The 16990-nt window shown below is 62.6% G+C and overlaps 8 protein-coding genes across 8 annotated transcripts; 4 read left to right on the forward strand and 4 right to left on the reverse strand.

Moving 5' to 3' along the window:
• Positions 1-552: 552 nt before the first annotated feature.
• Positions 553-2861, reverse strand: GCN5 (histone acetyltransferase GCN5; the record flags this gene model as incomplete). Its single annotated transcript, XM_076652850.1, has 10 exons — positions 553-620; positions 683-802; positions 874-910; positions 979-1090; positions 1157-1308; positions 1373-1435; positions 1494-1574; positions 1631-1744; positions 1808-2113; positions 2175-2861. The coding sequence occupies 10 exons, from the start codon at positions 2859-2861 to the stop codon at positions 553-555; spliced, it is 1740 nt and encodes a 579-aa protein (XP_076501586.1).
• A 766-nt stretch (positions 2862-3627) lies between these two features.
• On the forward strand, positions 3628-4721 carry JCM10292_003893 (uncharacterized protein; the record flags this gene model as incomplete). The annotated part of the gene is made up of 5 exons (XM_076652851.1): positions 3628-3697; positions 3756-3820; positions 3883-4465; positions 4526-4585; positions 4651-4721. The coding sequence occupies 5 exons, from the start codon at positions 3628-3630 to the stop codon at positions 4719-4721; spliced, it is 849 nt and encodes a 282-aa protein (XP_076501587.1).
• Positions 4722-5130: 409 nt separating this feature from the next.
• JCM10292_003894 (uncharacterized protein) lies at positions 5131-8308 on the reverse strand (the record flags this gene model as incomplete). Its single annotated transcript, XM_076652852.1, has 8 exons — positions 5131-5877; positions 5941-6098; positions 6158-6522; positions 6579-7706; positions 7766-7833; positions 7891-7933; positions 7987-8003; positions 8066-8308. 8 exons carry the CDS (start codon positions 8306-8308, stop codon positions 5131-5133), a joined length of 2769 nt encoding a protein of 922 aa, XP_076501588.1.
• A 319-nt stretch (positions 8309-8627) lies between these two features.
• On the reverse strand, positions 8628-10453 carry JCM10292_003895 (uncharacterized protein; the record flags this gene model as incomplete). The annotated part of the gene is made up of 5 exons (XM_076652853.1): positions 8628-8972; positions 9034-9381; positions 9446-9628; positions 9695-9819; positions 9883-10453. 5 exons carry the CDS (start codon positions 10451-10453, stop codon positions 8628-8630), a joined length of 1572 nt encoding a protein of 523 aa, XP_076501589.1.
• Positions 10454-10549: 96 nt separating this feature from the next.
• JCM10292_003896 (uncharacterized protein) lies at positions 10550-11139 on the forward strand (the record flags this gene model as incomplete). The annotated part of the gene is made up of 2 exons (XM_076652854.1): positions 10550-10610; positions 10694-11139. The coding sequence occupies 2 exons, from the start codon at positions 10550-10552 to the stop codon at positions 11137-11139; spliced, it is 507 nt and encodes a 168-aa protein (XP_076501590.1).
• Positions 11140-11544: 405 nt separating this feature from the next.
• ERG28 (Erg28p) lies at positions 11545-12347 on the reverse strand (the record flags this gene model as incomplete). Its single annotated transcript, XM_076652855.1, has 7 exons — positions 11545-11570; positions 11630-11656; positions 11734-11849; positions 11913-12003; positions 12069-12151; positions 12209-12257; positions 12323-12347. 7 exons carry the CDS (start codon positions 12345-12347, stop codon positions 11545-11547), a joined length of 417 nt encoding a protein of 138 aa, XP_076501591.1.
• A 154-nt stretch (positions 12348-12501) lies between these two features.
• Positions 12502-14053, forward strand: TWF1 (twinfilin TWF1; the record flags this gene model as incomplete). The annotated part of the gene is made up of 6 exons (XM_076652856.1): positions 12502-12591; positions 12673-12806; positions 12889-13045; positions 13168-13494; positions 13560-13793; positions 13862-14053. 6 exons carry the CDS (start codon positions 12502-12504, stop codon positions 14051-14053), a joined length of 1134 nt encoding a protein of 377 aa, XP_076501592.1.
• A 929-nt stretch (positions 14054-14982) lies between these two features.
• JCM10292_003899 (uncharacterized protein) lies at positions 14983-16808 on the forward strand (the record flags this gene model as incomplete). Its single annotated transcript, XM_076652857.1, has 9 exons — positions 14983-15079; positions 15268-15274; positions 15409-15472; positions 15530-15908; positions 15966-16034; positions 16097-16104; positions 16161-16227; positions 16289-16366; positions 16447-16808. The coding sequence occupies 9 exons, from the start codon at positions 14983-14985 to the stop codon at positions 16806-16808; spliced, it is 1131 nt and encodes a 376-aa protein (XP_076501593.1).
• Between the last annotated feature and the right edge of the window lie 182 nt (positions 16809-16990).

The raw sequence follows: 16990 nt of genomic DNA on the forward strand, positions 1-16990 counted from the left end.
CCCCCCCCCCCCCCCCCCCCCCCCCCCCCCCCCCCCCCCCCCCCCCCCCCCCCCCCCCCCCCCCCCCCCCCCCCCCCCCCCCCCCCCCCCCCCCCCCCCCCCCCCCCCCCCCCCCCGGTGCAAGTGCCCGTGAGTGTATGCTCGCAGCGAGTCCGAGCGAGTGCACGCACCTGGACTGGCTACAGAGAGCGAATCTGCGGACGCGCGAGTGAAGCGAAGGAGAGAAACGAGCGCGGGCGTTTGCGCGGATCGCCTCGGGCAACCACGCGAGCGGCGAGCAGGGCCAAAACAGCGCAGCGTCGCCCGCGATCAGCCTCTCCAGCGCTCTGCTGAGCTCATCCAGGCTCTTGCAAAGCTGATATGTACCACCCCCAGCGGAGCGCAAGAGTTTGCCACAAAGCATCGTCCGGTCTCGCAGTTGCGCAATCGGTCCCAGTGTCACGTGAGGGAATGGTAGTGTAGCAACAGTGGCACAGTACGGGACGTTTAGGCACAAGCGCACGACGTGGAGAAAGCGAGGGGGAGACGAGGCGCCATAGGGAGTGACGGTGTTCACTGATCGACGTAGACCTTGACCTGCGAGTCGAGGTAGTTCTCGAGCTTGTTGGCGTTCTTGACGTCTGCGGTCAGGCTCGAGGTCAGCGGCAGCTAGTGGGTCCGGTAGAGGAGAGACTCGGCGCACAGTTGGACTGCAGGTCGTTGTATTGCCGGCAGTTGGAGAAGATGAGCTTGGCGTCGTGCAGGAACTGCTCGAGCGTTTCGTAGCTGTTCGCCTCGAGTTTGCTCTCCATAGTCGCAAAGTCTGCAAACTCAAGCACCGACCTACGTCAGATGTGGCACGCAATCAAAGGACAAGGGAGGAATGCGGCGCACCCATCGGCTCCTTGATCACATCGTAGTAGTCGGTGACCTGTTGATGCACATCATGATGATGAGCCGTGCTCGGCGTCTGAACTATTTAGTTGAGCGCGGACGCACCTCCTGGGCATTGACGGGATTGGCGAACGCCCACGAGCTGGGGTGATCGATGAGGAGCGTGAGAAGCTTCTTCATGACTGCAAATTGCGGGCCGCGCTTCGGACGGCGCGTGCTGTGCACGAAGGAAGCGATCAGAAATGTGCGCGACCGTCTGCGCGGCTGCGATGAAATGACGCACAGCTCGTCCATCTCCGGGGTCCATCCCGACTCTTTCAGTCCAGGAACCTTGCCCGGGTCGATCTTGGTTCCCGAGGAATGCTTGGCGAAGAATTGGAGACCCGGGTGGACGACGTGCGACTGCGAGAGGAGGCGGATCTTGGCGAGCACAACCTGTGTGAGGAGTCGGTGAGTCGCCAGGAAGAGCGAGAGTGATGCAAATCCGGGCGGGACGAACCTCTTTCTGCTGTGCCAGCATAGCGCGCACATCCAGATACTTGACGCGCGGAAGCATCGAGCACTGCGATCGCCAGCGAATGAGCGGAACCCCGACAGGATCAGCCTGGAAGCAGACGCACATGCATGATCGTACCGCCCTCGTAATCCTTGATGTAGCCGGCCCAGACACTCCGATCGAGTTGAATCTCCTTTGTAAAGCCCTGTGTACAACGAAAAGTCAGGTCAATGCAGCGAGAGCACCAACAACTGAACGCGCCTGCTTCTTGAAGTAGCCGATGGCATAGTTGTCGGCATACGTCAAGAAGTGCATGCACGACGTGCTCGCTTTAACGTGGTCCTTCAAGTGGTTCATCAGGTGCGAGCCATAACCCTGCAATGCGAGAAAGGTCAGCGTCAGCCTCCCGACGTTAGGCACGGGACAGGCGGGCCGCACCTTGACCTGCTCAGTACCGGTGATTGCACAGAACACGATCTCGGCAAACTTCTGTCCCTCGAACGGGCGGTAGGTGATGCCGCCGACGACCTCGAGGCCGCGCTTGACGATGGCCATGCTCCAATGTGCGCGGTCGAAGACGAGGCGGGCGATGTACTCGCGCGGCATCTTGGGCAGCTGCTTCTGGAAGATGTTCTTGAGGCCCGTAAGGATGATCATCGAGTCGGGCTTCGAGTCGTTGGTCACGGTTACGAAGCGGATGATGCCGGCCTGCTCCTCTGCGACGGCAGGGCGCTCCTTGCGCGGCTGCGAGAGCATGGTCAGCGCGTTTTCAGGCTCAAGAGACGTAGCAATAGGATAGACGTACCGGAGCAGCAATCTCTTCCGCCTCCTCGCCATGAACGACCTCGACGTCCTCCTCCTCCTGCTTGACCTTGAGCTTGACGGATCCGAGATCCTCGCCCATCTCCCTCGCGCCTGCCACACCGACACCGTTGACCTCCTTGAGTTGAGCGCGTCGCCGCTCCACCTCCTCACGCGCCGCGACTGCATGCTCGAGCGCCTCTTCCCCCTTCCTGCCCTTCCCGCCCTGCGTGTTGCGTCCTTTGCCGGCGACCGCGCCCGGCGCAGGTTGCTCCGAGGGCACCGTCTTGGCGCTCACAACATGGTGGCCCTCGGCAGCCGCCTCGGCAACCCGCTCCTCGTCCTCGTCCGCCTCGGCCGTCGCACCACCCGCCTTGCCTCCCCTACCCTTGCGCCGCCCGTTCTTCTGCTCGACGCCGTTGCCCGCCGCGCTCGCACTCGCCTTGACCGCGTGCACGAGCTCGACCTCGGGGCTGCTCGCGCGCGACTCGTCGTCCGTCAGGCTCGACAGCGAGTCGTTGCCAGGCGACGCTGCCGCACTCGTGTCGGTCTGCTTGTGCGAGGCAGGCGTACCCGAGCGACCAGACCGGGTTGCGGCACCTGCAGGCGACGAGAGGCGCTGCCGCTTCGAGAGCGACCCCGCAGGCGAGGCGGGCGGCGGATCTTTCCGCTTCGAGGTCGAGGCCGGCATGACTGTGAGGCGCGCAGGCGCGCGTAGAACGCCTTCTGGGGTCTACGCACGCGCAGGCTAGAGCGCCGAAGAGTGGTGAGGGCGAAGCCGGGCCTGGTCGAGCGCCGAAGACAAGCGATGAGATTCCCGAGTCCCCCTTGCTTCCGCTCGTCTCGCCGGACCCTCGCCTTCCACTCGTCTCTGCCTATGGAGCCACGCGAAGACGACGCTAGGCTATTCCTGGGCCAGCCGTTGCAGCCTCGCAACGCTCGCATTCGCCCTGCTGTCCTCGCGCCTTCGCCCAACCCTCGCCCGCTCGAGGACATGGCGCAGAGCTTGCTATGGTCGCGGCGGTTGCGGAGCATCGGGCCCGACGCTGGACGCGCGCGCGATGCAAGCTTTGATTCCTAGGCATCTTCCCGATCGAGCGAAGAATGGGGCTCTGAGCTGGAGCGTGCTTGGATGACCCCTTATAGACAATCCAGCAAGCGTGCTACTATCGTGGGTCTCCGCCTGCGCTTGTTCATGCTCCGCGCTTCAGCGGTTGTGTATGCTCTAGGCGTGTGTCAGAGCTGGCTGACCCCAGCCTCTCCTGTTCTCGATCGCCCTTGGAAGACGCCACGCTGCACGTTCCGAGCCGCCTCAATACCTAAGAGTTCAACCCACTCCGGCTTCGACCTGGGACAACCGCGCAGGTTCGCGCGCTCGTCGTTCTCCCCCTCCCCTCTCTCCCACGCTTTCCTGCCTGCGCTCGCTTCTGCTCAAATCGCCCCGCAAGACTGCAACGATGTCCACATCGACCAAGCCCATTCGTGTACTCGCGCTTCCTGGCTTTGGCCAGACTGGCGACATGATGCGTGCGTCTCCCCGTTCTCCGCCCGCCTATTGAGGGGCTGAAGGCGCAGACTCGTGCAGTCGGCAAGATGTACAAATTGAGGAAGGTCTTCGGCGACGAGATCGACGTCGTTGCGATGGACCCGGTGCGTTCAAGTCGTCTTGACCGCGCTTTCACGTGCCATCCGGGCTGACTCGCATTCTCTAGCCCCTCATCCTCGGTCACCCAACGGTCCACTATGGCGCTGCTCAACAACCTCTCACCTACGAGGAGGAGTACGTCGGTTGGTGGCGCCGCGACTACACGCACAGCTTCAAGGGCGATTACGAGGCCTTTGAGTTTGCGCTTCGCGCTTTTCGCGACTTCGTGCAGGAGCACGGCCCCTTCGACGCGGTCATCGGTTTCTCACAGGGCGGCAACGCTCTCGTGCACTTCCTCCCGCTACTCGAGAAGCCGTGGTTGCACCCGATCACCTCTGGCCTGTCGCACAACTACTCGCCACGTACCTCCATCTCGGCATCATCGGACGACTCGACCACCTCCATCTCGTCGGCGATGAGCGCCTCGTCATGTTCGCCGCCTCTCTCCCCCGCTGCCACCGAGTTTTTTGGGCGGTCGCGGCAGTCGTCGATCGGCGAGGAAGACGTGTGGCCACTTCGGCCGTTCAAGTGCGTGGTGCTTGTCGGCGCCTACGGTCCGGCCGATCCTTTGATGGACACGTGGTTTGACACCGCCGTCAAGGTTCCGACCCTCTGCTACATCGGCAAGAACGACGCGTGGATCCCGCCCAGTGCGCATTCCGCTCTGCAGGCTTTGTGACGTGCCGGTGCTGACGCGGGCTTGCTTGCAGACCACCAGGTCGATACGGCCGCCAAGTTTGTCAACTCAAAGATTCTCTGGCACATCGGTGGTGAGCTTGTATTCGCATCGGTTGTCGCGACGACCTGGGGAGCTGATGCTCTCGGTCCATCTCAGGTCACTTCATCCCCCAAGCACACGAATACCACGTCGCGATGCGCGACTTCATCGTCAAGCACTGCTCGTGAAAATCGCTCGCCACCTTCGCGATACATTTACATATAGACGTTCCGCCCCCCTTTGTACCGATAGACTTGACTAGACGGTTCCATGTCTCTTCCGCACGCGGCCATCCACATTGCTTGTTTTCTCCGAACCCCCTTGTCGTCGCTCTTCCGTGACTGGAACATTGTTGCATTCTCCGGTGACATAAGCCGACCCGCGAATCGCAGATCACTGTTTGCCGCTTGTCGCAGTCTGGCGCGCCTTGAGCCGAGTGGTTCTCGGCGCTTGCTTTGCAAATCTGTTCGCCCTCGGACTCTTGCTTGCGATTGCTTGAACTCTGTGACTGGACTCGTTCGAACGAACTCCTGACTCGCCGATCTTCTCTCCCTCATCCTACCGAGACAGCACCGACTGCACGGAAGTTTGCTACGCTCATGCCCACGCAGCCCAGTCGCTGCTCCGCTCGAGCCCCTCTATTACGGACCCTCCCGGAAATGTATGGGCATCGCTCGACCCAGCAAACTCGAAATTGCCATCCATCGCCCCGACGTTCAGCATGCGCCAATAATCGACCGTTGGGCTGTCACCTGCGAAGGCAGGCTCTCCGCTAGCGCCGTTGCCGGAGAGGAGAAGGCTGAGCGCTGGATCGCCGCCTGCGATAGACTCGTGTGCGAACGCCGAGCCGCCGCCGAGTCCCTGGAAAAGCGCCTCAAGCGCCTGTTGCGAGAGAGGTGCCGCTGACAACGAAGGAGCTGACTGTGCGGCCAGGGAGGCGTTGTCGGGAAGGGAGGTTGAAGGGTGAGAAGTCGATGTGGTGGGCATGAAGAAGGGTGTAGTGGTCGACGTGATGCTCGGCGAGATGACGGGAAGGCCTGACGAGCCCGCGACGCGCTTGGCCATGTCGTCGAACTGGCGCTGCCCGTCGAGCGCACCTGGCATCGCTCCACTGGGCGCATTGACGCACACGCCCGCATCAGCGCGATGCCGTGCCTCCTCAGCAAGCAATGTCGTGAGGAGCGAGACGCCGCGCGCAGCAATATGGCTGCCTGACGCAAGCTGTTGCAACTCGTGCAGTGCGTGCTGCACCTCGACGCGCTTGTGCGGGACGTCGGGATCGTCCGGCGACTGGAAGATGTCGAGCATGATCGTCGTTGCGGCCGACATGGTGTGGTACGGGAGCTGTGCAGAAGACTTCTGTCAGTTGACTATTTTGACGGATCCAATAGAACGAGGCCGACGCACGGTCCAATACGCCTGGGTAGATGCTCTCGGCCTCCTCGCGAGCTGCTGGATGATCGACCGCGCGGCTTCGATGGTGACTCGTCGTGAATGCGACTGCCGCTCGTCCTGTGCACCGTTCGCTGGTGCGGCGAACATGCGATGGACGACGAGGAGCTTATCTGGGGCAGACGAAGGAAGTAAGTCGAAAACACGCGTTGGGCAGGAGAGCGAAACGCACGCGAGATCGAAATGACCCAGTAGTTGCGGAACCAGGCTGCCCATGGCGGATGCCCCTCCACGCCGGTGTCCGCCTTGAGGTAGCTTGGGCCATCGAGGATGACGCTACGCAGGGCGCGGTCGGCTTCGAGGCAGTTCGCGTAGTCGAGGCGCTTTGAGCTGTGGATATGCTCGAAGAAGCGGCGAGTGTGATCGGCGACTTTGTACAGGAGGATGGTCTTGGAAGCCGGCGTCGGCTCATCTTGCGGGCGGTTGACCATGTGACCAGAGGAGAGATCTTCGTCGGTGCAGTTGAGCGGGAGCGGCGTGGTGAAGTGGGCGGGAGAGACGGCGTACGCGCGGCGGCCATGTAGTGAGATCCAGTCTCTGAATGGACACGTCAGCTTGCGAAGCTTTTTCGAAAGCAAAGGAATCGCACGCACTCGGTGAGCAAGCCGTACCAGACGCGCTTGCGGATCTCGCGTTCGATAAGCCCTTTGACCCCGCGCGGGCTGGTAGGATCGATGCCGTTCCGACGACGCTTGGCGTCCCACTCGGTGTCGGATCCGAATAGATGTAGCCGCAGATGCTGAGCGATGCGGATGCCGGCAGCGAGAAGCGTGGCGATGAGGTCGGACTCGCCGACGTCTTGACACGAGACGGCAAACAGGTTTATCGCCTGCACGGCGTATATCGAGTGCTTGAGAAGAAAGTGGCTTCGATGCAGCGCGTCGACAGCGGCGTCGAAGAACTGCTTGGCGAGGGCGCTCTGGGCGTTCGCCGAGAGGCTGTACGCTTGCGCGTCGTCTTCGGTCATGTGCTTGACCGCCACGCACAGCAGCGCGTAGTACAGCGCAAGCCACGCCTGGTTGACCTTCTTCTCCCGCTGCTCGCCCCACGAGTAGAATTCGGCGCACTCCTGACGAAACTGCCCAGCGTGTACTCCTCCGTGTTGCCATAGCACCTTGTCGAGCGAGTAATCGATGTAGCGGGTGCTGGTGAGAACGTCGGGGAGCACGCTGGAAGGAACGAGAGGACGCGCGGGCGAAGCGATGCTGGCGAGTTCGACTTTGGGCGCATCGGTGATAGACCCGTCTACCATCGCCGGCGAGGTGCCCGGCGCGGCATCTTCCTCTGCCTCCTCAGACGGCGGTCGGCGGAGCTCTTGGCGGCTAAAGTGACTCTCCTTCGAGTCGCGGCCGAGGGCGAGGAACTCGAGTGTGACGGCCGCCTCAACCTCGTTGTCACGTGCCGGCGCGGCAGAGGATCCTGCGGCGGGCGGAAGTGACGTGAGCGGGAGAGGATGCGGTCTGCCGAGAGCGGGAGTCGAGAAGCTGGAAGAGGGCGGAGTCGTGCTTTGCATAAGGTCAAGGTCGATGCCCCACATAGGTTGCCCTTGCGGGTCGAGGCGATCTGGCTGCGGCACAAATGCCTGCACGGCGCGCTCCAGGTGGAAGAGGCGCTGCCGCACGATATTCACGTTGCGCGCGATCGCCTCGTACTCTGTCGCGGTTGCGAGTCGTGCCGAGCCATTTGATGATGCTGGTGCTGCTGTCGGTGCGAGGCTGGCACTGCGAAAGAGAGCAAAGAATGAGCTGTGCAGCAGATTCGGGCACCGAAAGTGACATACGGTTGGACGAAGCCGGTCTCATCGTCTTGCTCGAGGCGACACAGGTGCACCTTGTTGCGCTTGATACACTGCGACGGCGTGATGTCAGGATCTCGTGCAGCAGAAAGGCGAGCAATGGCCCGTACCTGATTGCAACCCGGAACAACGCGGTCGCACCGGATTTTGCGGCTACAGAGAGAGCGTCAGTATGGAGCCGAGGGCGCGAGGAAGGAAGCGCCGACCGTGTGCATTCTGTGCACTACTTCCGAAGAGGTCAGCGTGATGGGCGCGGAACGATGTTGTCGAGGAGACGGGACGCACCGACCAACTTGGACGCTGCAGCTTCTTCTTCTCCTTGATAGGTCCTGCTTCGCTTAGCCTGCTAGCGAGGTCCGTGCTCGGGCCCGCTGCCGCCCCGTCGGCACCGCCTGCGTGCGAGCCCGCTTCCGCCGCTCCTCCCGAAGCTCCGGCGCCTGGTGGAGGCGGCGAAACCCCAGACGGCCCGCCGACGGTGATGTCGACGCTGGCGCTGCTCGGCCTGCGCTGCTGCATGCGCGGCGGCATCGCTGTATCGCGCGCTCGCCTGCTCGGACGGCGTATCGTCGCGATTCGAGCGCCAATCGAGCGGGGGCGGGCGACCCGTCCTCGCCCGCGACTTGCCTTCTCGAAAGCTTTTGCTTGAGCTGCTGCACTTATCTAGACTGTAATTGCGTGTGGAACTTGCTCTCCTCCGGTCAATGCGCTCCTTCCGCTGAAAATGCTCTTTCTTCTTTCCTTTCCGTCTGCTTCTGCTTCTTACGGACCGCTTGTGCTCTCTGCGTGCAATGTGAAGACGTCCGCTGCAATCGCTCAGGTCTCTCGTGGCGAAGCGCACGTCAGGCTATCAGCCCACAGGTGCGGCACCCTCCGCGCCTCCATTGTCGGCTTCCTCCGTCGCATGATCCTCCCCGCTCTTTGCCCAAACAAACCACTTGCCCCTCGCCTCCTTGCGCATGTCCAGCACCCGCCACGTGCCGCACCCCTTCCCCTCGTTTGACGCGCCGGCGTTACAAACCCAGAAGAAGAGCATCTCGTCGCCCTCCTTGCCGAGCGAGGCGCGCGCGCGGCCACGCCCGTCCGGGCGCAGCGTGCATGGGACGCCGCATGCGCAGAGGGGCGTGCCTTGGTAGTTGGGCGCGGAGACGGAGGTGCGAGGGGCGAAGTCGGGACGATAGTGGCGGAAGGTCATCTGCGTGAAGAGCGAAAGTCGGCATGCGCAATGACTGGAGCGGATGCGCCACACTGCTCACGTTGATGCGTTCGCGGAAGCGACTCGACTCGAGCTCCTCGATTTCGTTCGGTGAGAAAGCCGGGCCCGCCTGGAGGCTCCCTCGGGGCAGCTTGAAGACGTCCATGCCGTTGACGGGCGGCACAGCGTGCTTGTACCGCTCTTGCACACCGGCGTGCATGATGAGGAGCGAGTTGTGCGGGAGGATGATGTCGAGGGTGCGGATCTTTGGCGCGGCTGAGCCTGACGGGACAGAGCCGGAAGGGATGAAAGGTCGCAGGCGGAACGGGCGAGCGCAGCCGAGCGTAAGGGAAGCAATCGTCGGGTACGGGCCCAGATACTGCAATACATCCGAGTGGAATCCGACAGACTGCGAAGTGGGAGCATGAGCCTTGTGCCGAGGAAGTGAAGAAACTACAGTGATGCAAGCGCACCTCCTTTGAGCCTTTGTAGCAATTCGCGACCGCCACATTCGGCTGCCACGGTCCGTCCCACTCAAGCTCGTGCTTGTCGCGGTCCTTGAGCAGAACGCGCACGAACTCGCCGACAAGCTGCCGCGCTTCGTCCTGATCCGCAGTGAAAGGGCGCGCCGTCCTTTTGACACCGTTGTACCAGTACTGCGCAGACTGCTCGCTCGAATCGTGAACCTTGTTCGTCAAACAACGATCACGACGGAAACACACCTCGTCAAAGCCGGCCGCATCGTAGCCTGAAGCGCTGTCGAGCTTGGCGGGAAGCTCGCGATAGAAGCAGGAGGTATGCGGCGAGGTCACCTCGCGGTCGACAAGGTACCACTTGTTCTGTTGCCCTGCGCAGCGCAACATCGGGTCAGCCTGGTTGCCTGGAAGGGAGAGACAGGTAGAGAACGCACACGGTTGATCCCCCTCGCCCTTCCCTTCATTCTCCCGCACCATCTTCACGTACAGTCTGCTCGCCAGCTCCACTGGTAGCGCGTTCTCGACAAGGGTCACGAGCCCGTCGGTATGTCGGGCGACGAGTTCGGGGGAGGAAAGGGTCAGCGGCGGCAAATTGACATGTGTCGAGGCGGGTGCTGAGGGCTCTGCGGCCGTAGAAGGAGCGCGCAGGACGTCGAATGCTGATCTGCTCGTCGCTGTTGCGGGACGTGCTGCTCCTGCAGTCGCCTGCGGTAGCGAGTCTGCGCCGTCGTCGTCCGAGTCGGACAGGACGAGGACCTCATCGTTGCCCTTTGGCGGCGGTTTGACCCAGGCGGCGAGTCCGCCTGCAGTACCACGAGTCCGTGCCCGCTTCTTGGGCGGCTCAACGGTTGAGACGATGTCTCTGCCCTGCTCGATGGCTCGGAATGCGCGTTCGACGTTCCCAGATGACGCGACGAGGTAGCGAGACAGGCTGGTGCGACTGTGCGCGGGGAACAAGCTCTGCAAGGTGTCGAGTACGACTGCCTCGCTCTGTTCAGCCGACATCGGGTGTGCGCACGAGGCCAGAGCCGCGAGGTCACCGCCACACTCGGACTCGTTCCTCTCTCTGCTCTACGCTCAGTCTTCAGCCAGAGCCACGCAATGGCGCACAAGAAACCCACACAGCCCGACGAGAACTCGCAGCTCCTTCCCAGCGGCGCACGTGCGTCTCGACGTCTCGCCCCTCCTCATCAGAATGACGGAGTCGGTCCGTCCGCTGACCCGTGCTGTCCATCTGATGTGCAGCTCCGCCTTACACCGAGTCTGCCGAGCCCTCTGGAAGCACGACTCCGCGCGCAGCTGCGCCCGCTGCCGCGCCCCACCCTGCCTTCGCCAGCACCGCCTCACCCTCTCGCTCTTCTCGCCCGCACCCTTCCGGCCCGACAGCCTTCTCCGCCCTCCCGCCACCGCCCGCGTCGCTCTACGCGCACGAGCGCGCGATGCACCAGGCGCACCGCCGCGCCCGCAAGAGGTTCTGCGCCGCGCTCTGCTGGGGCATGCTCATCTGGGTCGCCGTGAGCGCCCTCGTCGGCGGCATCATCGGCGAGGAGGTTGTCAGGAAGAGCAGCGCGGCGAGGAGGACGTGGGAGGAGGGGAGGAACCGGGTCAGGGAATGGGCAGGAATGCGCGCAGCGGTCGACGAGGCGAACGCCGTTGCGATCAATGCTGTCGCGTCGGCCGGTAGCGCATGAGCGGAGACAGGTGCGCGAGAGCTCATGCTTCGAGTTGTGTCCTCGATCACTCGCCGACTGACTGGTCATCCCATGCCAATTCGCTTCAGCAGTCCTTGTTTTTGTCTGTCTAGCCGACGACGCACTGCGACGCCTTCACCCGCTCCTGTTCCTGTACCACTATTGTCCCTTTTAGCGGCTGTACTCGTCCAGGCGAGCTAATGACCCCTCCCTTCGCTCCTTCTCATGTTGTCTCTCCTCGTTCATGCCTTCTCTTTCGGCCTACGCCTCCTTCGCCGTGCTCCTGCACGGCTGTACTTCACGACCTAGTCGTGCTGTAACACGCTTGCAAATTTCTACAGCTTTCGGGATGTTCCTGCACGGCGCTCACAGTCCGGTGATACGGGCTTCGTTCCAGGCTGACAGCTATGCACGGACATAGAAATCGTACTCTGCATGGCTGAAGACATGAGCGGACTGCTCATTCTTTGCACTAAGGGTCGAAACGCACGGCTGATCATCCAGGTGAGAGAAGTAGCTGTCGCGCGCACGGATCGGTCAGCACCACGCCTGGAAAGTAAGGAAGCAGAGGAGCATCCGAGGACGCAAGCGCACTCGAGACGATGAGGGGACCGGCGAGACCTTTGAGCCCGCAGGTGCGGTACAGGACGGCCTCGGACCCAAAATGCCACAGCGCAATCACGTAGGAAATCAATGCGAGGTCGTACATCCTGCGTTTCCTCGACTGGTCAGCGGCTCGGCACATTAATGATGAGGGAATCGAGGGAGCGCACGGCTTCGAGGTGACGTGGTACGAGGCATAGAGGCGGACGAAGGCGGACATGAGAGTCCAGACGCCGAACAGGCGAGCCTGAAGAGGGTTCACTGTCGACCGGAACTGCGCGTTAGCCCGACAGAATTCCGTTGCGCTTGTTCCCGACTGTACGCACCGGAAGCAGGCGAACGAGCGTAGACCTTGCGAGTGAGAGAGGTGGTGAGGTAGTTCTGCGCCGAGTTGAAGACGGCGACCGAGCTGTGCGGACGCATTTTCAGCGTCAGAGCTTCACAACTTGGTTGTGAGGGCTCTCACGAGACGAAGAGCATCCAGTAAGGCAGGTAGCCCGGCGCTTGAGGGAGCACTGGCGTAGTTGAAGGAATCCGGGTCAGCAGAGTGCCGCGCAAGTCGCTTAGTTCGAGAGCGCACTGTCGAGGATCGCCTGCTTGTCCATCGCAGCACTCTCGTGAGGTCTAGCGGCGAAGATGGCGTTAGCCGGAAGGAGACGAGCTCCTCGCTCTCATCTCGTCGAGGGCGACGAGCGGTTGCACTCACGGTCCTGACTCGTCCTGCTGCCGCCGCTCGTGCGCTACAGAGAGTAGTACAGGATGGCCGCACAATCTGGCATTGCCCCGACTGCTGAACTCAATGAAACGTGGTCCTCGTTCGTCGGAGACTCGTCCTCTCGGCTCCTCAAGGTACGTCCCCAGGCCATCCTGGCTGCCTGCCAGTACTGCTTGCTCGTAAGACAGAGCTCATGGCGCCGCCCGGTGTCCTAGATCGCGATCAAGGACGAGCAGCTCGTCCCCGCCGGCACCCACGCAGGATCCGATGGCGACGTCGAGGCCGACTTCGCGCTGTTCGAGCAAGACGGCGTCGTAGAGGACAAGACTCCGGCCTACTACATCTACCGGTGCGGCCCTCCTTCGTGCTCACGGCGCCGAGCCGCTTCCCGACCCCCACATTGACCCTGTCCACCGCTCTCGCAACCACAGCCTGACTCCGCCGCCGAACTCGACATTCGCGTTCTTCTCTTACGTTCCCGACCATGCCCCCGTGCGCGCCAAGATGCTGTACGCGTCGACCCGCAACACGCTCGTGCGCGCCCTGGGTGACTCGAGGTTCTCGGCTTCGGTGTTCGCAACGTCCAAGGTGCGTTCTTTGGGCTCGCCGTGTGCTGCGGCATGCGAGATCGCTGCGGCAAGCGAGCGGCGCAGTCTCGCAGCAGTTCTTGGTGTGCGACTGACTCGCGCATTCGTCCACTCCTTTCCCAGGCGGACCTCACCTACGCTTCTTACCTCTCACACACCGCCCACGCCGCCGCCGACGCTCCACTCACGGCACAAGAGCAGGAGATGGCATCGATTCGGGCCGCCGAAGCTGCTGCGGCATCGACTTCGGGCGAAGGCGAGGCGCGGCAGGGGAGGAGCATGATCTTCGGGCACGATGAGCAGCAGCAGGGGGGCGCAGATGGTGCCGTCGAAAAGGAAGACAAGGCTAGCAAGACGAGGGGTGCGCTGCCGTGGACGGACGAGGCGAAGGAGAAGGTGCGAGACTTGGGAGAGGATGGAGACGACAAGGTTGGGAGCATTGTGCAGCTCGTGCGGTTTGCCGTCGCTCTGTTTCGATACTCGCACGGCTCTGTTGACCCTTCTTCTTTGTGCAGGAGATCGATGTGCCGAACGAGACGGTTGTCCTCTCGTCGCCGCAGCCAGACGGCCTCGCTCTCCCCCCCTCGTCCCCTTGCTACGTCTTCTACAAACACGCAGCGGGCATCGTCGTCATCTACTCGTGCCCACCCTCGTCGCCCATCAGGTCTCGCTTGCTGTACTCGTCGGCGCTGCTCATCTTGTACAAGGTCGCGGCGCCAGAGTGGGCTGGCGTGACGGCGATCAAGAAGGTGCGTCAACTTTGTCCCCTCCGCGCCCCATCGTCGAGTCCAGCAAATTCACAGCCGCGTCCTGGCAGCTCGAGACGGACGATCCCTCGGAAGTCACGCCCTCGTGGATCGACGCCGAACTCGGCCCTCTCGCGGCGACATCTGCGGCAGCAGGGACGGACTCGCCCGCCGCCGGGTCGCGCAGCGGGACTGCGACGCCCCTCCCTGACGAGGACAAGCCGAAGTTCGCGAAGCCGGCGAGGCCGGGAAGGAAGCGGTAGGCCCTCGAGGGTGCAAAATACGGACATTTGCGTGCATCACTCCACGACCTGCCTACGCTCCTCGCGCTGGCTCTCGATTATTCGTTGCCGCTCGTGACGGGGCTCGGTCGCAACACTCGCGGACGGGTGACGAAGACAATTCATTGCTTTGCAAACGATGGATGCTACAGGTGTCGGCTCGCAAGTAACCTCCCCTCCTTCTGCAGGAAGACTCCCGAGAGAGCCCCCCTGCGTACGTCGAAGCGAGGTGTCTAGCGGGCGCTGCCCTCCCCTCCCGCGTGCGGGAAGAGAGGGGGTGATGGGTCGCTCTCGGTCCCGGAAAATGAGGAACGACGCGTGGATTGTGCACCCCCGGGGGAATGCACCGCGTGAACCAGAGTGTTAAGGACCGTGTCGTGTGGAAGGATGAGGTGCTTGTGCGGTGGGCGCGAGGGGTGGGCGAACACAGGGCGAATTCGTAGCAGCCCGAATTCGGCGGCAAGGCGCGACGAAAGTCGAAGACGTCTAGAGAGCGGGCACCGATCGAGACAGACAGCGGCGGGTCGAATAGGGCCAGCGGTTACACTGCGAAGGTCAGCCTGACCTGCTGGCGCAAGCATGAAAAAGGTGCGGAACGCCGAGCGGGCGCAGGAGGGCGCGAGGGGCGCGAGGGTCCCTGTGGGATCCGCCGAGCGAGTCTCGCGACCGAGTGCAGTCCAGCAGCCTACTGGTGCGGCGAGACGGCGCAGGTCGAGGCGGGCAGTGGTGGGAGAGAAAGCGTGCGCCCGGCGCGACGAGTCGACCGGCGACGAGCGACTTCAGGAGAGGCGCTGCGTGGCCTCCGCACCCCGCGCTTGAGTCGGCACCGCCTCGCTCGTCGCCCTCGCAGCGAGCGAAACCGCACTTCGCTCCTCTCGCTCACACTTGCGCTCGTTCCTGCTCCGCCCGAGATGGACTTTGTGCGCAGGCTCGTGCGCGGGCCAGAGCGCAAGCACCGACAGTGGGACCAGAAGCGCTTCTTCCGTCTCGTGATCTCGTACGCGCCAGGTGAGCTAGTGCCCGCCTTCCCACGTCGGGACGGTGCGGTCTGGCATGCGCGCATGCTCTCAACCTCGCGGTCGCCGCTCTGGCGCCGCAATCGGTGCTCACCGCCGGCGCATTCCCGCTGCACGCGACTTGTTGTGGTCGAGCCTCTTTTGAATATCCATGCTGACCCTCGTACGTTTGGCGCGCAGATTGGATGTGAGGGCAGAAGCTTTTTCCTCGCCTGTGAACCTTGTGCTGACCCGCTTACACCCTGTCGCGTTCACTTTCCTCGGCGCCTTCCTCCTTGGCGTACCATCTTGCGTGCGCCCGACCTGCTTGCCTTGGACTAGCTTCACCATCGTACTTCTGGCCATCATCGGCTATTTCACCGATCTCGCTGGATACAAGCGACAGGTGGGTAGAATTTATCAAGAGTGCCCTTCCGCTCCTTCGCTGAACCAAGTTCCACAGTTCTCCCTTACCGACACGTCAATTCAGCACACCTTCACTGAGCACCAGCGGGTGTCTTTTCCCGAGTGCATCGTCTACGCCGGCGTCGTCCCCGCCATCCTCATTCTCCTCATCGCGCTCATCTGGCGCCGAAGCTTCTGGGACTGGCACTCCGGTTGGCTCGGCCTCCTCCTCTCCGTCTCTCTCACCACCGTCTTCACGCAAGTCGTCAAGGTTACCGTTGGGCGGCCGCGGCCGGACCTTATTGACCGTTGTCAGCCCGTCGAAGGTGCTGCGAATGCGCCCGTCTACGGGCTCGCGACGTGGGAGATCTGCACTGTTCAGTCGGGACACATCTTTGACGACGGCTTCAAGTCGTTCCCGTCCGGCCACTCTTCCTGTGTGTTTGTTACCCCCAGCTTCATCGACCCCGGTTGACCTTCTCTGCGTCGTGCAGTTGCCTGGTCCGGCTTGCTGTACCTCTCGCTCTACCTTTGCGGCAAGATGCACATCATGGATCGACGAGGTGCGCCGTCGTTATGTGATCGAAACTGCCCATGTGAAACTGACCGTGCATCGACATCACAGGCCACGCCGTACGATCCGTCGTCGGCATTCCGACTGCACAGCCAGCTGACTTGTATCTTGGCAGTGGAAAGCGTGGATTGCCATCACCCCGCCAATCGGTGCGGCGCTGATTGCCGTCAGTCGCACAATGGGTCAGTTTCTCCTCCTTGCTCCCGACGAGAGACGCAAACTCACGCACTCAATGCTCATCAGACTACCGCCATCACGCTACCGACGTCATTGCCGGGAGCATCCTTGGCATTGTCATCTCGTGGATGACATACCACCTGTGTGAGCTGCTGATGCGCGCGCGCACGATTGCTCTCCGTGGTGATTGGCTGAGCCCGATCGCTCACTCCTTACTCTTGCAGACTACCCCTCGCTCTGGTCGCCCCAGTGCCATCTACCCTACTCGCCACGCATCCCTCCCACTCTGCCTTCCGACCAGCTCGACTCGGAACCAGAAGGCACCGCACGTCGTCCTCGCGGCGACGGGCGGGGTCACGGTGCCGTCCTCCCCATGCACCGCGACTCGGCTTCGATCGACTCGAACGCCTCGATGAACCTCTCGGATCGCGGCCTGTCGCCCACGTCGCCGAACACGATCCCGCTCGAGGCACCACACCCGGCTGCGCTGTCTCCTTCGCAGGGCGAGACGGCGCCACGGCCGATGGGTGGCGGATACACGAAAGGCCAGTACCAGGGATACTACCCGACGGCGCGGCATGACTAGGGCGGGTCATGGCAAGCTACCTTTGCGCATCGTACGGAGGAACGAGGCGGAAGAACGTTATTGAGGCTATGTTCCGCGTATACCTGCGCCTGTACAAGTAGTGCGCCTTATTTGCAGTCCATTCTGAGCATGCGAGTGCGATCATCGGAAGCGAGCACTTCCGCGCCCCACTCGCCCGAGAC

Source organism: Rhodotorula paludigena (assembly GCF_050403205.1).
Source record: "Rhodotorula paludigena JCM10292 DNA, Rt_paludigena_JCM10292v1_ctg96, whole genome shotgun sequence".
In the NCBI taxonomy this organism is placed as follows: Eukaryota; Fungi; Basidiomycota; class Microbotryomycetes; order Sporidiobolales; family Sporidiobolaceae; genus Rhodotorula; species Rhodotorula paludigena.